General features: G+C 43.2%; 2 protein-coding genes across 8 annotated transcripts in view; both read right to left on the reverse strand.

Moving 5' to 3' along the window:
- mtss1 (MTSS I-BAR domain containing 1) overlaps positions 1–4,132 on the reverse strand; it is a 39,182-nt gene extending 35,050 nt beyond the window's left edge. For all 5 annotated transcript variants that reach the window (XM_061687738.1, XM_061687735.1, XM_061687737.1 and 2 more), the window contains exon 1: positions 4,015–4,132. In XM_061687738.1, the coding sequence (XP_061543722.1) occupies positions 4,015–4,086 (72 nt within the window). In that variant the 5' untranslated portion in view covers positions 4,087–4,132. The remainder of the gene's footprint in view (positions 1–4,014) is intronic.
- Positions 4,133–6,826: 2,694 nt separating this feature from the next.
- On the reverse strand, positions 6,827–19,937 carry osgn1 (oxidative stress induced growth inhibitor 1). Of its 3 annotated transcripts, none has more exons than XM_061688533.1 (7): positions 19,757–19,937; positions 15,584–15,649; positions 12,225–12,553; positions 12,061–12,152; positions 11,150–11,340; positions 10,370–10,710; positions 6,827–9,359 (listed from the first exon to the last, which is right to left on the reverse strand). In XM_061688533.1, the coding sequence occupies exons 2-7, from the start codon at positions 15,639–15,641 to the stop codon at positions 8,802–8,804; spliced, it is 1,569 nt and encodes a 522-aa protein (XP_061544517.1). In that variant the 5' UTR covers positions 15,642–15,649; positions 19,757–19,937; the 3' UTR covers positions 6,827–8,801. The 3 variants fall into 3 exon arrangements, with proteins under 3 accessions (XP_061544517.1, XP_061544518.1, XP_061544516.1); XM_061688534.1 differs by lacking the exon at positions 19,757–19,937 and adding an exon at positions 17,839–17,857; XM_061688532.1 differs by lacking the exon at positions 19,757–19,937 and having other exon boundaries at positions 15,584–15,867.
- Positions 19,938–21,710: the final 1,773 nt, after the last annotated feature.

Consider the following 21,710-nt stretch of genomic DNA (forward strand, 5'->3'; position numbering starts at 1 on the left):
CGACCTCGTTTAAATGTAAATATTCTCCGATTTCTGTATTCCTCCATGAAAGCAGACCGATCATTTTTGTGTGGAATCAAAATATGACATTTGCAAACATCTGCTTTTACTTTAAACAACGATCAACATTTTTGCTAATTTTGTAACATGTTACAGACCAGTCGCTGAAGCATAATCAATTTACGTTTGAGCATTTCCTGCAATGTCAATTTGAAATGTCATGCTTCTAAATAAAAACATTGAAATTTAAAAATATGTTATCCGATTCATCCAAAAGACTTAAATCAGACAGATTAATTAAAATATTCATTAGTTGCATCTTACCGAGTTAGTTGTGAAACTTTGTGTATGGCTATATAATATACTGCCCCTGGGTGGTAAAGGTGTGCATAACAGAACGAGCAGCACAATGTCCATTGAAATGAAGCAAAAACTGTGGCAAAAACTTACATTCTTGACATTCTATTTAATTATGTCATCACTGTATGATTTTATAAAGGACAATAATATAGTGTCCTATCTAATTAAAAAAAAAAAAAAAAAAAAGCACATTACATGTCTGACTGCATTTCCACACATTTCAAAGGTTTTTGCTTTAGGTTTGTCGAAGTGACTACAGTGTGTGATTTTGGAGAAAAGTCTTAATCTTGTGCGAGAGGAACCTGTAGTACCTCCGACAAACCTGCCAACTCCACAAAAAGGCCAGAGTTGCGTCTACCACACGATCGTCGCCTTTCAACCGTACTGGTTAACATCATGTCTCCTGAACACATTCATTAGTTGTTCCTTTGGGAACAGGGCGTGTACCAATAATTAGCACAATGACCCCGAAGAGCTTGGGCGTGTTCGTGACAGATCGGGAGCGATCGGGCCACGTCTGCCGCCGAGGAGAGATTTACCGCGACAGAAACGCAGATTAATTAGACATGACTTCCAGCGCATGCCAACGAGGCAGAAGGCGGCCGGGCGGGCAGCGGGCGCGCCCTGTTTGGGATGCTGCCATCCCGACCAAACGACGGAGGTTGGAATAACACACACATGCGCACAAACTCTCTCTTTCAAACACACACTCTTTCACTCTGTCTCACACACACACTTAAAAAAGACACTCTCTCTCCCATACACACACACTCACTCATTCAAACACTCAATGGCTCTCTCTCTCTTTCTCTCTCTCTCTCTCTCTCTCTCACACACACACACACACACACACAGGCTTCTTCCCTGTTATGTTTCTAGGACACGTGAGTCACGTGTCGCTCTACAAGTTCCATCAGGTAACCAACAAATTGTTTTCTGCCGGAGTGAAACCCGAAGCTCCTCGTTTCCTCTCCTCCGCTTGGCAGCGCTCACCAACCGTCGGCGATCAAACGAGAAGTTTAGCAAACGGGTGTTGAGAAAATAATCTGGACGGTCGCTGTGAAAATCGGTGAGTCATCGGCGGGGGCGCCGTGACGCAAACCTCGTCGGATTTCTCAAGACGGAAATTTTATCAGTGTCACAATCGTGACTGTAAAAGCCTCAACCGAGAGGTCACGTGTCGCATTCCACGTCGTACATGTCAGACCTGCGCCTGCAAATTTTTTAAATCCCTGCTGCACCCCCAAGCCGCTATTGGCCAATTGAAGGCGTTGGACCACGTGTTCAAATTTCAGTTGCTCGTGTTAAACATTAATCCGAAATCAACCTGCGCTGCCGCGATTCATAAGCATGACTCGTGAAGAAATGGATTCACCGCCACACGGAATAAGAATACAAAAAAATGTATTCAACGAGATTAAAGTTGAAATCATAATACTGCAAAAAATGTAAAACAAAGGGAACACTTAAACAACATCCTAGATAAAAGCATGAGATATTCCGGTTGAAAATATTCATTTATGAAAACGTAGAACGTGTCAAAAATGAAAAAAACAAAAGAATGATGATAAAAATAAACATCCTCATCCCATGGAGGTCTGGATTCAGAATCGTACTCAAAATCGAAGCGGAAAATCAGACGGCAGGCTGAAATCCCTCCAGATGAGCCCAAATGAGTCTGAGTAATGTCTGGGAGTGCTGGGAAGCGTCTTGGCACAGTGCGCTTCGGCGTGCCATCCTGGGTGAGACGCACTACCTGAGCAACTTCAGCCGGATGTCGCCGCCGCCCCATACCACCTCCAGTGGCGAAAGCGTTGGCAAAATGTAAAAAAGAGAAAAATACACAGCGTTGTCTTGCTAACTGCTTTCCACCTGTGGTCTGTTCCATTTGCAAAACAGCTTCAGTTTTAGAGTTACATCTTCTGTTGTTTATTCTTTTGAGCACTAGTGAAGCTATCTCAAATGAATACAATTGGGGTTTTTTTCCTGAGAAAAATACATAATTGTTTTTGAAAAAAAATATTTATTTGGGGGGAAAAAAGACTTTCTGAAGTTTGTATTTTTCAGAGAAAAAAATATAAATTCTCGGAAAATATTTTTTTTTATAAATTAAGCTGTAGTTATTAGAGGAAAAACATATGAGGAAAAACTCCAGGGTGTTTTAGAAATCAAGCTGAATTTTAGAGGAGAAAGTCAGATTTTTGGGCAACTACACGATTAATAGGGCTAACGATTTGAGGAAATGAAATCTCATGAAAATGCAAAGCGTTCATGGTATCACTTCCCCATTTTGCATTTGTTCACTTTCAGGTAAACAACTTGTTTTACGGGGGAAAAAAAAAAACAGACCAGCAGACTAGCCGATCGAGGGGTGCAGCTAACATCAAAAGCGGACACAGCTGGCAAAAAGTTGCCTTATTACTACCCCCCCAACCCACCCTGCCCCCTTTTTACCCCCGTTTTCACATGGTTCAATTCCAGTTGGAAAACTCAATACAACCACAACCAACGCCTTAAAGCGTGTCAAATATGGAGTTTGAGATCATGTCTCATGAAAATGAAAAACCTTCCCATTTTAAAAGCAAATGTGTGACATTGGTGCGCCCCGCTGGACTTCATTTCAGACAGCATGAAAGGATTAGCTTTTTGCGACTTTTGGGGGTTGGTGAAAAAGGATATCTGTGACTAGCATGCTACGGAAAGCCATTTGAGCATTGAGTATCATTATCCTTGATCGGCGGCTTAAGGTCAGTGTACTGGTACCCTTTTTGTCCTTACTAGTAAGAAAATTCAACATACTATTAAATAGGAGTTAATCCCCCTTGTGGATGAATATTGTATCTCTATATTTAGTTGAATGTCTGTGTCCTACTTAGAGCTGCAGCTATTTAATATTTTTAGAATCGAGGATTCCCCGCGATTACACTGTTAATTAATCAGACAAATTTTGATTTGGAATTATATATATATTTTTTTTAATGTGCATGTGAGCTGCAGGTAACATGTTTACACTGTGGTACCTGTGATTTTTGACTACTAAAGGCGGGGCCTGGCCTGGTGAGTGATGTGGGCGTCAGCCAATGAGTGTGTCTGTGTGTTGACTGAGGCAAAAGTGCTGAGGCCTCCTATTTGCCAAACTGCTGCATGTTAAGAAGTGAGTTGCGGTCACTTCCACCAAACTAGCTCGTATCTTGAGATTATGGTCGCAAGTCAAAGCAGGAAAAGCCTAACGCCCGCTCATATCTCAAGTCACCACTGTATTTTAAAAAAATAAAAAATAAATAAAAAAATATGTATCTTTGAGTCAGAAACGTGATAAAAAACGTGATTACCTGTTCCGATGTCGACAGTCTGAAAGCCATTTATTTTGAACGGTTTTTCGCTATTCACTTTTCCTTTCACTTCTATCCCACTTAAGAATGTGACTTAGGTCTTTACTATGTACAGTTAATAAACATTTTAAAAAGAGATTATCCCCCCGCCCCAGGGTCTTCCCTGTACTATTTTCAGCATATATAAACACTAGCAGGGTAAACATAATGCGGAGCAAGTGGAAAATCCTCATCATCAATGAATGAAGCGTCTTTCCCCAAATGTGGCGAATATTAAAATGCACGAAATACTATTTAGTTGGGATTCAAACATTATTTGTACCTTCATGTCGTTCATGATGAGCTGGAAGAGACCTCCCAAGGCGCTGCATTCCTTCTCTATGCCCGCATCCATTTTCCACACAGGCAAAAAAATATATATATTATGACGTTATCTTCTTCTTTTTAAAAAGAAAAAAAAAAAAAAAAAAAAAACACAAAAAAGCAGTCTTGAAATACTCCCAGTGGTATAATCTCTGGAGGCCTTTTTTTTTTTTTTTTTTTTTGGAGGGGTTATGCTACAACAGCCGAGGAAGCAAAGTCCAGTTTTTGTCAAACGAACGGCCCAAAAAGTGCAGTCGAAGAAAATACACACACGAAGAGAAGTTCTCAGCCGATGCTAGTCGCCGGCCAAGGGGATAAACGTCCCGAAAAACAGCACATTTTGCCGGACTGAGGTCGCGAGCTTGACGCTGAAAAGTTGGACACTCGCGGCGAGCTAGCCGCGGCTAGGTGGCTAACTCCGCTAGCAACCTGTAACTAGGACTCTGGACATGGATCGCTACTTAAATTCTACGCCTCTCGGTCGGTGACCCGCCCTTCTGCTTCTTCTTTATTATTTTTTTCTAAAAAGAACAACCACCCGTCATAGTTTCCTGGTGGTACGTCGACTTTGCCTTGTGACGAGTTTTCTTTTCCACTATCTCCAATGGACGGAGAGCCGCCGACGTCCTTACCACAAGTGAGAGCGTGTAACGTGTGCGGCGTGTAACAGTTCTATGTGTGTGTGTACGTGTGTGCGTGGGTTTCCTGAATCCGTCAAGCTTCTCGCTCCCCAACAACTCTCACATCCGGTAAAGAGTTTCGAAATAAAAGCGACTTCATTTGTATCATCGTCATTGTTTTCAAATACAGTCGTGCGCATGAGAGCATTTCAGTTGTGCGTATGAGAGGTAAATCCTGAATTATGTCCCTGACGGCTCATCATTGTGTTTGTTTGTTAATCGCTTTCGTGTCTTTATTTTCCGCGTAGTGTGTCATTCCACTCTAATACCAACTTCTGTTCTCACGCTAAGGAAATCATTTTATTGTGAAGTCTATGTAGCATCCGGTCATGGTTGAGTCCAAACAGCTTGACGTTGCGTAGGGAAGTGTTTGTTATGGGGGGGCAGGGTGAAGCATGTGATTAATCAGTCAATAGTGCTATTTGTCCATACTAACCGAGTACCGTCAGACAGAATAGAATAGAATGGAATGCTTTTATTGTCCAATAAATGTCCAATAAAAGCAGGATGTACACACAAGTGTACACGCTCGTGGACAAGTTGTGTCTGTGTGTTTTGCTGAGTCACTGCCTGGCAACAAACTGACTCATGCCCGGCGTCGCCATGGCAACCGGCGCGGATGTGCTGAATCATTAAGGATAGCCAAATCCCAGTCTGGTTTCCATGGAAACAGGAATAATGGGATGGGGTTTTTTTTTTTTTTTTACTCTGATCCCTCTTTTTACAGCCACTGGCCACAATATTAGGTACACACACACTATCAAATGACATGCAATACTGTTCAGTTGTATTTAACTTTCACGTTCAATGATTTAATCTAATAATTGTTTGTTTCCAAACGTATTTAGGTGCAACTTTCATGCGCAGTACATTTTACTTGAATCACTATTCAAATATTTTTTTTTACTTGTCAAGTATTTTTTATTTTTTTTTAGGTGGCGCTTGCTTGTGTACAAAGTTTGAGAACCACGTCAGATTTCTCTAATCCAGATTAACAGTGACACCTGGTGGCCAGAGACAACAACTGCGAGGAGGCGCAAAACTGCCATAGTGTAAAAAAAAAGATACAAATCGAATCACTCTTCTTCCTGCACCGCAGACAACCACAGTGCTACTACAGTCATTGCCCCCCCCCCCCCATGTAAAACTGTTTCTTTTATGTACAACCATTCAAATAGCAATTGTTTTAATGAGATAAATTTAAAACACAATATACACACAAACAGAGGGAGGTATGTTTGCACACAAGCGACTTTAATAGACACGATTTGATTGGATAACGAACACATTCATATCCGGTACAAACATTTTGGAAGTAGACAACAATCAACAGCACCTGTCATTGCGTGACTCAATCTGCTCTGTTCTGTTCTGTTTTCCATTGCACGAGCGTGGAAGGCACCACCACTGGCTTGTCCAGAACCAGTCAATCAATCACAAAACTAAACACACAAACGGAATCAAGTTAAACACAAGAATCAATGAGAGGAGATTATTGGCTCATATCTAATAGAATACAAGCAGACATGCGTTTTGTGTTTGCATTTTGGCCAATAAATCAAATGTTGCTGTGGTATAGTGGAACGTCCAAATGTGGTACAACTTGAAATGAAATCAACGAGAGAGTTTGTCAAATCTCCAAGACTTTGAAAGGATTAACGCCACAAGTTTGGATTTTTCTGTGTTTCTCCAATAATGGATGACAGTTAATAACATTCAAATGGGACCGAAAACGTCACCAGTTCAGTTAATAAAGGACTCACTTTAAAAAAAATCTCTCTTCATATTATTTCCCCAAGTTCTGAAATTTAAACTTGGGAATAATTTGAGTGAAATAAAATCAGTCAAATTTTTTTCTTTTTTTTAGGTCAGTTAAGGTAAACTTCAAACTGTCCTTTAGTGGAGTTAACGATTGACTGTTATGTAAATTATCATTGGAAAAAGTCTCCATTTGTTTCCTGCTCAGATAGCTATAAATTAAAATCACACTAATAAGTCTGGTTCAGTGCTTGGATTTGTTGAGCAAAGGTCACTTCTGTCCCCATATAACATCGTGCTTTTGTTTTGGAGCCTGATGAAGACCATGTGGTGTTTAAATCCATTTTATTTTATTTTTTATTTTTTTTTGAACATGAAAATGCTTCAAGAAAGGCATTTAAAAAATACACGTAAACCTTTACAGGGCACTCGGTTCAAAACTTAACAGCACTTCTCTTTGAGGAATTGATCAACTTTACTTTCAAAAAGTTTTCATTGATAGTTTTCAAAATGTTTCCTTGACCTCTACAGTATCTGTACATGTACACAGGAACAAACAAAGTGGATTCCAGGGAGATCGAAAAGTAGTTTTGAAGCAAAGGAAGGAAGGATGCAAAATACAAGTGGCTCTGAGGGAAGGAAGCAAGGTGGTCAGGAAGGAAAAGACTGCCACGGAAAAAAGCGAGACGGAGGGTAAGAGGTCAGAAAGGAAGGAGGGAAGATAGGAACAAAGGAAGGAAGGCAGAGGAGAAGGTTCCTGTTCAAGAACAGGATGCAAGAATAACCGAGGGAAGGAAGGAATGTAGAAGAGTGACTTTAAAATGGCAGAAAGACGCATGAATAAAGCAAGCGTGATGACTATAGGAAGGAAGGCACACAGGCAGGATGCGAGCAAGGAAGGCAGAAAAGGTTTCAGGGAACGAAGGATGGAAGCAAGGATGCATGAAGAAGAGCAAATGGCAAAAGCAACCGAGGGAAGGAAGGTAGGAAGGAAGAAAAAGACCTGAAAATGTCATTGTAAAAATACAGTCTATGTTTTTCAATGTATCCCAACGCTGTACATTGTATATGATATATTATAGCATGTCAATGAATCCATGAATAGAGGACGTGTAACGCGAACAGTGTCATTGGTGTCATACGAACAACGCAAACAGTAACGAGTCATTACAGTGTCAAATCATGGCTTTGGTCTTGTGAGGAATCTTGGGTTTTTTTTTTTTGTATCCACAAAAAGACAGTAAGATTAAACGTATATATTAAAAAAATAACTTTGGGATGTTTCAGATTGGCGTGCCACAAATTGTTTTGGTCATGTGATCCAAATGTAGCCGCGTGGCGCCCATATCAGGAAGAGGTTCGTTCTTAAAGCGGTACACGCAAGCGCACCAACTGGTCTCTGCAACCCCAGCAAGCCAACTTTAGCTGGACCAATAAATAAATAAATAATTCATTAATTTAAAAAAAAAAAAAAAAAAAAAAAAAAAAACCCCAGGACAAGCGATGACGATCTTCAGTACCTGACAGAAAACAGGTTCTCAAACTTTTTGGGTCCAGGAACAACTACAAAGAATAGCCCCAAACGCCATACAAATTAAAAAGTAGCCGATTTCTTTAGGGGGGAGGGGCGGACGGGGCATCTTCGTTTACAACAATCAAGTATTCGCCCTATGACAATAAAGACGTCTTTTCCCCAAGACAGTTTAACAGGACACAAAAGTCACATTTGAACAATTTCAAATATATAATTTTCTTCTTTTGATATTACGCAGCTTAACACGGGGAAAGACGCTTGTATTCTCTTAAAAAAGATGACTATGGTCTCGAAAACAAAACAAAAATGACTTTTCATGCTGGGATGTGATCGGACACAATCATATCTGATCTTTGGTGGTCCACAGTTAAGGTTGGGAGGAGTAATTGCTTTTTTCTTCATTATTATATAATTTAGTTCGTTGTTTTGGGCCTGCCGGTCTCTTTGGCCTCGTCGCAGATTTCTTTTTTGGGGCGACCTATCCTTTGCTATTCACTTGACAAACTCCCCTACTTTGGTGTTACGAAGCGGAGGGTAGGTTCCCGCAAAAACAGCAAATTTGCGAGGAGCGAATCGCAAACATGGAAATTGATTATTGCATTTCAAATGAGTTTGCGGAAACCCAGGTTATGGCTCACGGACCTCAGTTTGAGAACCACTGCTATCAACATAAAATAATAATAAATTAAAAAATGCCTTTTTTTTTTTTTTTTTTTTTAACTTAAGTCCAATTGCACTATGACGAAGGTTCTTCCACCTTCATTTCTCCAGCGGCTACGATCGCGCCACCCGGGCGAGGGTCTGCATGTCGGCCTGTCGGTCCACCCACTTGTCCGCGAGTCCGTCCAAGGACCCCGGCGCTCCCCCGCCGCCCTCCCTCTGTCCCTTGGCGATATCGCTGGCTATGGCCAAGGCGCCGCCCTTCAGGAAGCGCACAAAGTTCTCCCCCACCAGCGGGCCCATGGCGTACATGCCGGGCCCCTCGGCCGCCACCACCCGGTTGGTGAAGGGGTCCGCGTCGATGGGGTTCCTCCGGCAGGTGACGGCCTCGTCCGGGATAACGCCCAGAGGGCGGCCCCGCTCGGGCAGGAAGGAGAGGTTGGGGTGGGCGCCGATCAGCACCAGCGCCTTGGATACTTGGACCACGGTACGCCGGCCCGAGTCCGACTGGAGGACGCATTTGCGGTCCGGCCGGAAGGATACCACGCGGTGGCGCGGGAAGCTGTGGTAGCCGCTGTAGGATGAGGAAGAGGTGGAGAAGGGGGGAGGCGAGGAAGACGAGTCCAGAGGGGACGAGGGTTGGTGCTGCTGCTGCATCATCATCTGGTGAACCTGAAAGCGAGCGCGGCAAAACGTCAGCAACGGAAAGTCGTGGCTGCAGGACACAACAGTCGCACTAGGTGGCGGCAGAGACTACTTCTTGAGCCCACGTGCAGTGCAGTTAGCTTGCCTCGAGTCATTGAAAAAGGACTGCATTCATTTTGGAATAAGCTTTAACGTAGACTGTGGCAAACGTGAAGCGTTCTGAATACTTTCCACATTCACGGAATACACAGCAGATTTCTCAGTCTTTTGTTTTTTAATACAGTTTCAAAAAAAGTTTGTCCTTGTTTTATGGCATTGTGGGCTGTCGTTTAGCATTAAGAAAAACAGATTTGATTTTGAAATAAGGCAGCAACAAAGCAATGTGGAAAAAGTGAAGGGCTCCACACTTGCAGCAGATTTGTCATAAATTTGCACTCAAATACTTTTCTTCATGTTTTCATAATGGGCTGTTATGTGTAGAATTTTGAGGGAAGGATTTCCCCCCCCCCCATTTTAGAAAATGGCTGTCACGTAAAATGTGGAAAAAGTGAAGCACCGATTATACAACAGACTTAGTTTTTCATTTTTCACAGACTGTATATACATGTGATGTCCTCCATGTTGTCATTATGGGTCACGTGGAGAATCTTGAGGGGGAAAAAGTGATTTAGTCAATTTGGGTGTAAGGCTGGTGCACAAGAAAATGGAAAACGGGAAGCACTGCGAAAGCTTTCCATATACACATTATACACTCAGCACCTTCCGGAAGCACTTCACTGCATGTACATGTGATTTTTGCATTTTTTAATTTTTTATTTTTTTTATTTGTAATAAATGTGTACAAGTAGTTTTTCATGTTGTCATTATAAGGTGTTATGTGTAGAATACTGAGGGGGGAAAAACATTTAATTATTCCATTTGGAAATACTTTCCGGATGTACTGTATAATATAACAATAAAGTCATGTTTAGTACTTAATTGTAGTGTGGTGTAATGTATTTCAGCTTAATTCTACACTTGTGTTTTACACTTCTGACCTTGTGGTACTCTGGGTAGAGCATCTTGGGCATTTGGTTGAAGATGAGCCCCGGGTCGGCGACGGCACGGCGGAAGGCGTGGTAGACGGGCGCGTTGAGGTGGTGGGCCGCCAGCACGGCGTCGGCGGCCGTCAGCCCGGCGCCCACCACCAGCACCGGGTCCGACGACTCGTCCAGCTCGCCGCGCGAGATGGCGCCCTCCAGCTCCCAGAAGGAGTGGCACACGTAGGGCAGCGACTCGCCCTCCACGCCCAGACGGGCCGGGATGTCGTGGGTGCCCGTCGCCAACACCACGTTGCGGGCCAACAGGGAGAAGGGCACCTGCTCCACGGGGGAAACGTCTAGTGGACGAGGGAAGCCGGTTAGTTGCATGGTTGCCAAGCAATTAGCTCAACATGCTGTTACGAGCTAATATGCTAAAATGCTAACACTAATGCTAAAATGCTAATGCTAGCGCGTCGATGTTAATCACCACGTGGCCAGTAAATGTGATGACCTCATCGCAAAATAGCAACCTTAGTTTAGCGATTCAAGTATTTATGGCCATATTATTTTCAGACTTAATCACTTAATTCCCCGACTCAAATTATTTGCTCACCCGACAAATTTGAAACAGCCGACTTAGTCATCACCCAACTTAATCACCCGATGCCCTGACTCATTCACCCAACAGACTTGAAGTAACACACCCGACCGACTCAAGCGCCCGACGGTCATCGCTCGACTTAATCATCCAACTTTTAAAGAACTGGACGCATCGGGATCATTTCCTACGCGCACCTCCAAGGTCCCCGCCCTCTCGGCACTGCAGCCCCTCGACCCTCCAGTATCCGCGGCGATCGGCCGGCCGCCAGGTGACCGAGGTGACGGTGGTCCCGCAGGCGAAGTTCTGCCCCAGGGACATTTGGGTCACGTAGTGCTGGTAGTAGGAGGCGATCTCGGCCGGCGTGGCGCGGTCGTTGCATACGTTTCTGGCGGGGGAAACAAATACTTTTACGTTAGGGCCCTTCTTCTGCTTCTTGTCTTGATTCTGGTTGTGTTCCGGTTTTGTGTCCGATCACAGTTTTAGGTTCTACTTCTGGTACAAGTCCTGGTTGAAATTTTGGCTTTCAATAGTGGTTCTGGTTTTACTTCTGGTTCTGGTTAGCACCCGCGTATTGGTTCTACTTTTGATTCCTGTTTTTGTATTTTTTATTTTGCTTGTGTTCTTATGTAGTTTCTAGTTTTGAGTCTAGTTCTGTTGTGGCTTATGGTTTAGGTTCTGGAATTAAGTCTGGTTCTGCTAAGTGTCCTTGCTTTGATTCATGTTTTGGTTCTGGTTGCGTTTTGAGTTTGACTCTGGTTGTGTTCCAGTTTTAATTCTGACCCTGCTTATGGTTTTGGTTCAAGTTCCAGTTCTATTTTCGGTTCAACTCGTTTTTTTTATTGTGGCTTCCGGTTGCGCTTTTAAATCTGGTTCAGGTTAGTGTCCTTCCTATGTCCTGGTTTTTCCTTCATGTCCTGGTTTTAGTTGTAGCTTATGATTCTGATTTTAAATTCTGGTTATTGTCGTGTTCTTGTTATTGTTTTGGGACACCTAAAATTCTTACATTTTCACCAAGATACATGCACAAAAATTCCCATTTTGTGGCATATTGAGGTCCTTTCTAGTGATCCTGGCCATAATAAGTCCATGTTGGAACGTATCATACCGTCTCTTGTCTTTCATCCAGTCCTTCAATTTGAGTCCAGGTAGTTCCATCCAGTTAGCGAGGCTTAGCGTTAGCATGGAGCCCTCCATGGCCTGAAGGCACACAAATGCGGATCAACTGTCTGGAAGCGAAGCGGAGACGAGAGGTTATTGGCGGGTACGTACGTGCCAGGCTCCACCGGGGGGCCCCTTGCCCAGCACCAGGTGCGTCACGGCTCTCTCGGGCTCGTACCGCCACTCCAGCGGGGACGTACGGTCCAGGCCGAAGTCGCCGTCGGGCAGCAGCAGCGAGTCGAAGAGCACGGCGACCGGATTGGACGAGCGCCCCTGCAGACCCTCGCACAGGTACTCCAGGTCCTGCTCCAGCAGCGAGAGGCCGGGCTGCTCGGCCAGCTTGCTGTGCAGCAGCGGGTTGGGGTGCAACGCCCCGGGCGACAGGTAGGGGGTGTAGCCCGACAGCAGGTATGACAGGCAGATCCCTGAGGGGCCGTTACCTGGGAAACACAGAGCGGAGTGTTGAGTTTCAGGGCGAGAGATCTGGTGTCGGTCGCTCTGATGATTGTGTTGCACTTCACACAAACGCTTTTTTGTTCTTCCTTCCTGGGACCCTAAAACCCTTTTGTGTTGTGCCATAACATTGACATACTGTATGTTCTACATAAACTAACCATAACCTACTGACTCTAACCCCCTAACACCTATCCCACTTACTCTTAGCCCCTAACCTACTAATGTTCCCCCTAACATGTACCCAACTAACCCTCATCCTCAAATCCTAGTCCCCAAACCCGAACCAAGGCAGCCGAACCTAAAACACCAACCCCCTAACGTCAAACCCCAAACGATGCGTCCACCTAACCATTACCCCTCACATCAAACTAAACTACTAATACAAACACCCTAACCCCCTCACCTTAACCCACTAATCCCAAACCCCTAACCTACTAATCCTACCCCCTAACCCTAACCCTAACATCAAACCCTAACCTACTAACCTCAAGCCCCTAACCATCAACGAGTCACCTTAATTTACGAACCCCAATCTGTTGACCGTAACCCACCCACTTCAAACTACTAACCCTAAACAACTCACCTTTACATACTCACCCTAAACCCCTAACCCACTCGCTTTAACCCACTACCGTAATTTCTCGTGTATAATGCGCACCCCCTATGTTAACATCAAAATTCTGGAAAACCCTTCTACCCATGTATAATGCATTTTACAATGCATGATTTTGCGTCCAGCCATATGATTAAAACAAAGTATTATCTGTATTTTGTTCGTTTTTTTCAAAGAATTATTCTGACGTTAAACACCTTATTTGAACACACAATACTTTGTTTTTATTTACTTGTTCTTATTTTGAAATTCACAGCCCTACTTTTATTTAGTAAATGACAAAAACACAGTTATGTTCATATGTTTGATTACCCAGGCAGGATTTGTAAGATGTGTACAATTCTTTTAACATGAAGGACCAGGCGAAACATGTAATTTTATTTTAATGGGATTCAAATTAAACTGTCAAGCATTTCAGAAAAGTACCATCATTAAACAAAACAAAGAGATTAATGATGCTTGTTGTTCAGTCATCAGTCGCATTAAAAAATAAATACATAAATAGTTCACAAATTCACCCTGTGTATGTAAACTTATGAGCACAATTGTACATATATGCAGTCATAACTATCCGTCATATTGGAATGAAAGCGGAGGCTACACCTTTTCCATAACCTAGGTGGCATACTAGAATGAACGTGGACAGCTTTTTCATAACCCTCAAGGGGTTGGTGGCATAGTGGAATGAAAGTGTACATCTTTTTCATAACCACTAGATGGCGGGATACTTTGATAAAATTTGAACGTTTTTTTCCCCTTCTCCATTTTACCGATGTATACCCATGTATAATGCGCACTATTGACTTTGGACAATTTTTGGGGGGTAAAGAATGCGCATTATACACGAGAAATTACAGTAACTCTTACCCCCAAACCGTAACCCAGTCACCCTAATCTACTAACCCTAAGCCCTAAATTCTTATTACACAAACGCAAAATTAAGCAGAATTCTGTGTTTTGATTAGCGGTGGCACATACAACACATTCTTACAAAAAAAATAACGAGTTTACGTCCCCTATAACCTACTAAACTCAAACCCCTAACCAACTACTCCTAACCCCTTAACGTCAAACCCAAATCTACTAAGGTTAAGACCCTAACCACTCACCTTCAAATACGAACCACAACACCCTAAATCCAAACCCACTCACTTCAAATCTACTCACTCTAAACCCCCAACCCACTCACTTTAACCTTCTAATCCATGTACAAAACTAACCTGCGCCTCAAACAATAACCATAACCCACACAACCCAACCCTAATCAACTAACCCAATAAACTGTCATCTTGTGCATCATGACAAAAGCAACATTCACTTACACAATCAAGTTGAGGACTTGATAGAGAGCTTCTTCGCAAAGTCAACATTATTCAGCTATACTGTTGTGAAATGTCTCACAAATGCCAAGTCACTCGAAACATTTTGCCGTAACTCGGCAAGTTTGAAGACGTCCTATTAGAACTCTACACAGACACACGGCTATAAACAAATACTCGTACTAACTTGTATGGATCACAATAAGTAGGCTTTACACGATCAGGATTTTGGGGCCGATCACCGATCAGGACGTTTAAAAGAACGATAATCGATCACCGATCCAATCACAAGATGGAGCAATGTGTCCGTTTACATGACTTGTTCATTTATTGAACATTCTTGTGTACTTTATACTGTAGTAGTGTATCCATCCATCCATTTTGTGTACCGCTTATCCTCACTGGGGTCGCGCGGGCGTGCTGGAGCCCACCCCAGCTCCAATTATTTCTGTAGCATTTTAGACAAAGGTTAAAACATCACTGACCTCTAGGGCGCATTCAAGGATTGGCCACTGACGTAAGTTTAGGTCAGGTCAACATTACTTGACAGAAATAATGGGTGCTAACTTACTGTAATTCAATTACTTTATTGCCATTAAATCCATCCGTCCATTGTCCGTACCGCTTTATCCTCACAAGGGTCACGGGCGTGCTGGAGACTATCCCAGCTACCTTCGGGCGAGAGGCGGGGTACACCCTGAATTGGTCGCCAGCCAATCACTTTAATGAATACTGTTAATGACACGCTTACTCTAACTTTCTCACCGTCTCGGCTATATGCACGGGTGTTGTCCACCTTGGCATGTGGAATGTCTGAAACTCTCTGAAACAAGACTGAACAGATGAATTAGCAGCAGAAGTATTTCAGTAAAAGCTCCCGTCTTCAAGAAACTACAATTTCACCTTTACAAAGGCCAATAATAGTTTTATTGTAGTTTGCAGTGGCCCAGTGGTTCGATATTAGCTTGGGCTCTTCGATCTCGACATTGTGCAGGCGGTGCGTATAGTCTCTCACTGATCTCATTTTGTGTGTTGTGTCGACTTCTACATGCACATGTGCGCGTGTGTTGCGTTCCCCTCACCGATGATCACCACAGGCAGAATCTCTCCGGAGACCGTTTCCTCGTTGTGAAGTTCCATGTTGTCACCTGAGGGGAAAGACCAAACACAAAACCTGTGAGGACGGTTGGCTTTTATTTGTGACGACATCATGAAACGTCTCCTTTGTGATCTCGCTGAGAAACACACATACAGACACGCCCACACAAACACACACACTGCCAAACACACACAGGTGACGCGAGTGAGCTCAGGACTACTGACTGCTGTCACCTTCCGCATATTTAAACATGGCAACATGATTCCCGGAAACTGAGCCACGTAAACATGCGCACACGAAACACACCTCAAGAGTGGAAACATTGTCAAAAGAAGACAGTAGACCAAAAAAAAAAAAAAAAAAAAAAAAAAAAAAAAGGGCACACCTATTCTGCCATTTATTGAAAACTTCCAAAATGTCACTGCGAAGCCAATTTGAACAGTGTTGCTAACCAAACATTTCTTTCATCGAGTTCATTAAATAGGTTCATTTATGTGTTGTAAATACTAAAATGAAAATGTGTAAAACAAAATTTACACTGACAGTAAAATGTATTAAATAATTGCTTAATAACAATCAAAATTAAACTTATAAATATATGATTTCAAAAACTATTTTACACCTTTCACTGAGCAAAAATGGTTTGCCCGACCATGCAATAGGTCAACGTGGCAGCTGTGACGAAACTCATTTAAAACAACAATAACTGGCATGCTGGGAAATGTAGGCAGAGCCAGTATTCTGCAGAGTCATGCTGACTAGGCCGGCAAGAGGGAGGGGAAGAAAAAAAGAAAAAAAAAAAAAAGAAGACGAAATCCAGGTTGTGGCCAAACCAAGAGGAACAAACCACGGCCATATGTAGGCAAGGGTGGGACATTCGGACACAAACATGCACACAAAAACATGCATACACAAACATGTACGCACCCACACAAATGAAAAAATAGGCTTCACACGATCAGGATTTTTGGGCCCGATCAGCGCGTTTAAAAAAAAAAATCGATAACCGATCACAAGATGGGGGAATGTGTCTATTTAAATGACCTGTTCATTTACTGTATATACTTGTGTACTTAATTGCTCAATAAATAATGTCTCTTTGTTCATCTATTTATTTCCTTGGCTCCATAAAGGTTGGACATCGCTGCTCTCGTCAGATTGTGTATTCTAAATCAGTCAGGTCAAACCAACATTACAACATGACAGAAATAATGACTGCTAATCTACTGTGATAAAATGACTTCACCCACACCGAAATCTAAGAGCATGATTCGACAGAACGCCTGCATGTTTACGCACAACTACATAACGTTTTGTTGCCTGCTTGCGAGCCGTATCGTATTCAAAGTACGTGAACATACCTCAAGCGAGCCTTAAACCAACATCCTCTCCTGTCCTGCACACCGATGACCACCAACACACGTCCCCCCCCCCCCCCCCCCCATTTTGTCCTTATAATACAGTCGGTGTGATCCACTCTTGTTGTCGTCGCCGCGGTAACGAGTGTATCCGGTCGCATTTGAGTCGACAAGATAAAACCCAATGATCGCAAAAAACGGGATGCGGTGGTATCGGAATACAAGATTTGATTTCAGAGCAAATTTGTCTTGTAGTCTGATCCGGGCATTACGCGTTACGTGTTGTCTGTCTCGTTTGTCCCACAGCGCCGACATGTTTTTTTTTTTAAATATAACTTTATTGGCCGTCAGATATTTACAGTACTACGTCAAAAGACACACGACAAGGCTAAAAATAAACCAGCTCTTGGATTCAAATATAGTGTGCACGATGGCGACGCGGAGTAAATGTCTTTTGCGGAGCCGATCAATGAATTATGACATTAAAGCCGATCAGCATAAAATGCGAATTATCGGCCGATACCGATCAGGCCGATAAGATCGGTGTAAAGTCTACAAACAAAATGTAAACACACTGACATACAAACACACTGAAACAGACACACCTGCACAAACACACCCACGCTCACACAAAGAAACAGAAACACACACATAGGCACAAACAAGCATACAAATGCCACACAAACACTTGGACATACAAACACACACTGACAGAAACACACACCAACACAGACACACACAGAAACAGACAAATGTGCGCACGCACATACACAGATATACACGCACAGAAAAACAAATGCACACAAACACGCCTACACAAACCACAAACAAACACAAATACATGGGATATAAACACAAAAACACACGCCGACACACACACACTCGTGGCTGGCACGGGAGGGCACTCTGACTCCCGCTCTCGCAGAGCTCGCTCCCGCACTCTGACTCCCGCTTGACTCCCGCTCTCGCAGAGCTCGCTCCCGCTCCCGAGCCGAATGGGTACGGACAGCGCCGTCACGGTTTCCACGCCGGGTGACTTTTTCGTCAGACTTCCCGCTCGCACCGCTCCCGGTGACGTTTGCTCCCGCTCCTGTGAGCAAGAGTGAAATTCACTCCCATCCAGCGGGACCCGGTGGGATTGGGAAACCCGAAAACGTCAACCTCTAACTAACTAACCCACACACACGCACGGAGGGAAAAGAAGCCGTGGCGTTGCGTAAGCGTCTGGCGCGGCGCCCGGGTGGGTTCCGCTTTTGACGCAAGACGTGGCCTTTTTATACGCCCAAAACTTGCCGATGGCAGCGTAACTCTATTTTCATTTAAAAAGGACCAGATGCGAATGATCTGCCAATGAGGCCCTAAAGCCGCCGGTGGCGGAGCTTCCGTTTACAAACAAACATCTTTTTCTCTGGAAGGTGTCGGGAGATTCGTCTGTCACGGCGCCATCTGACCTGCCCATAAGCGTTTTCCTTTGGTAATGTTTGCCATGCAAATGACTTCTGAAGCCAAACCATTGTGCCACCGTTTCCTGATAACCATCATCTCACGGACGAGAGTAGAACTTGTCCTCAAGGTTGCTTTTCGACTGAATGAGTTTTCTTGTAACTGCCGATGACTTTCTTCTTCTTGCCTTGTCTTCCCCTCAAGGACTGTTTTGTCTGTTGACTTCCTCAAGAAAATAAATTCAGATTTCAATCAGAACGGATTATGAAATTGAAGGACTTTTGAGTCGTGGCGCCGGGACCCAAACGTACCAAAACACGCCACCCTCGGCCGACCTCACGATGCAAAGTCATGCAAATGAGTGGCCACGCGTCTTTAAAACTTGCAAAGTAACTAGTCAGAATATTATGAACTCACCGGCTGACTTTATGACAAACTAACAAAAATCCATGACTAATTAATGGACTTACTGAGTAACTAAATAACAGACTGGCTAACTGACTAAATCAATAATTAACCAACTGAGCTCCGTGACTGACAGACTTACTGGTTAAGTAACTAACTAACTGGTTGAGTAATGGATTAACTAAATGACAGACTTGGTGATGAAGGGACTAAAATTGTCAAATGGACTCCCTGCATTTCACCGACTAACGGTCTTACTAAATAACAAACTCACCAACAAAAAGGTTCAAATGAGTGACTGGACGACACGCAAAACAAGTGCTTGGCAACTTGACTCCATTCAAGTTTATGCTGAGAGATGATGTGAAGGCCAAAATGCGGTAGAACCCGTTCTTGTTGTTTTTTTGTTTTGTTGAGTTTTTTTAAACCCCCAACGACTCAATTCTCTGTCATTTTTCAACATGCATTTTAACGGGATCATTTGTTGAATTATTATTATTATTATTATTATTATTATTAGTGGTAAAATGAAGGTTAGTTTTGACACCGGAGCCAAAGATAAACCTGCTGACTAACCTCTGTTGGACATACTGAGTGCAGGGGCATCGTGATACAAGTTATATAGCGGTCATCATTATGACATCATTTACAGTAGTAAGATCCAAAACTGGCATACATTGGCACGCGTCACGTACACGGTGTGATATGCTACATCATTTCTTTTTATACATTAATAAATTAAGTGGAGTATTTCGTTGGGAGAGTGTGTCCGTGATTAAAAAAAAATAATAATAATAATAATAATAAATAAATAAACAACGCGCACACGCTTTGCCACCTCTCGCGCATGCCCATTACCGCCCTGGAGAATGACTCCTTTGTGTCGGCTCCTTGCGCATGCGCAGTTGAAAACTTCAAGCAAGCTACTACATTAGCGACGAATCACTTACCGGTATTTCTCGGTCAGGCAGGTCCTTCTACTTGTTCCACGGTATCCGTACTCTTGCCTTCCCCGCCTGCTCAGTCGGCTCGTCTCACGTCTCGTTGGTGGGCTTTCTTGGACGTGGACGAACGGCGTGAAGGTGGCCGCTCGCCGCCGCACATTTACACGTTATATAGCGTCATAAGCGTTAGTGCCACCAACCAATCAGCGACGAGTTGACGGCCGGCACATCGCCCCCTCTTTTTGTTGCCATAGGGGGTGGAAAGAGTGAATGACACAACCAATGGAGAAAATATTTCAGTTGACAAATGAGTTCATATTCAGCATACAGTATATCTAATTTTCATAGTTTTTACACAGATAGTAACATATTTTGATGCTTTATAGACAATATTTTACAAATGTTTCCCATTATATTGATTATCAAGTGAGCCTGGCGGTTAGCAAGTGTGCCTCACAATTCTGAGGTTTGGGTTCAAATCTGTGCTCTGGCCTTCCTGTGTGCGGTTTGTATGTTTGCATGGGTTTTTCTCAGGGTTCAGTGAATACTCTAAATTGTCCATAGGTGTGGATGGTTGTTTGTCTGTGCCCTGCCGTTGACTGGCAACTGGTCCACTCCGTTTTGAAAACTCTGTGGTCTAAAAACAACAACAACAAAAAAACGAATACATCATTTATATTGAATAGAGAGTACAGAGCCCCGTGCGCCAAGTTCCATAAACCCTTTTTACCCTGACTGAGTTTTTCCAAAAACGAGCATTGAGATTCGCCCAAAAAGGGCTGCTTCAGTGAACCTGGTGCAGGGAGTTGATATTTACGAACAGAATCCTTGAAATGATCATCAAACTTTGGCACTGCTTCGAAACTAAATTGCTAACTACATGTCCGATTTTGTCATTTCCACCCAATTCATTCTGGGTCAGTTCGTGAAACTGGTGCGAGGTGTTTTTTTTGTGTGTGTTTTTTTTCCCGATATCTTCTGATGATCTTTGAAATGATCATTCAAGTTTGATGCCGCTTGGAACCAAAATTGCCAATTGCCTGTTTTATTTTAGACATAAGCCTTTGAGACTTGTCCACCCAATTCTCTTTCAATCGGTGAAACCGATGTAGGGGTCGAATTGTTTTCTAACTTTTTAAGGAACCTCAAAATGATCATCGAACGTTGAGGCTTCTTTCAACCCCCCCTAACAATGTGTCGGATCAGATAAAATGCCCCAGTTTAATTGGTTTGTCACCATGATTAGAGGAACCGGTCTTTGTCAGTCAGTGCAATAAAGGTTTGCAGCAAAAGAAACCTCGGGCAGTCTGTTTGTCCACTGACCTCGAGGTTTAGGTTAAAGCTGTTTAATGATTTCAGCACGTTTAAAGCAAAAGCAAGACATTTGGCCAATATTTGACCTTGTGATATAAAATTTAGCCACCACACGCAATGATGAAAATGTTACATGTTTCACAATCGCCCATCTGTCACAATGTCTACGACAAGCACGTCCGCGACCCGAGCGAGGATAAGCGGAACGGAAGATGAATGAATGAATGAAAGTTTGCCTTTGTTGAACACCTGGAAATGGCCACCTTGAAACCAAAATGGCTGATTTCTTGTTTGTTTGAGACTTTTTTTTAATGAATCTACTCATGATAGACATGCCTACCTACCACCTTTCATACTGCTGAGTGAAACTGGCTGAAATTTCAGAAAGATCTCTCGGGAACGTCCGTCTTTGAAGGACCCGTGGGAATGGCCCAAACGGCATAGATCTTTGTACTACAAGAGTTCCGATCAGATAAATTCAACCTTATAAAAGTTGACGCCTCACCGGTGAAATGCCGCTCCCTCCTACAGTGTGGATTAAGATTTTACATATATAATCCCTTTATGTCACGCTCATTGTGAGTGGCTGGAAACGATGATGTCATTGGATTTTTAATGCCGATCGTAACTTTCCTCGACACTAGTA

Source organism: Phycodurus eques, chromosome 10 (genome assembly GCF_024500275.1).
Source record: "Phycodurus eques isolate BA_2022a chromosome 10, UOR_Pequ_1.1, whole genome shotgun sequence".
NCBI lineage: Eukaryota > Metazoa > Chordata > Actinopteri > Syngnathiformes > Syngnathidae > Phycodurus > Phycodurus eques.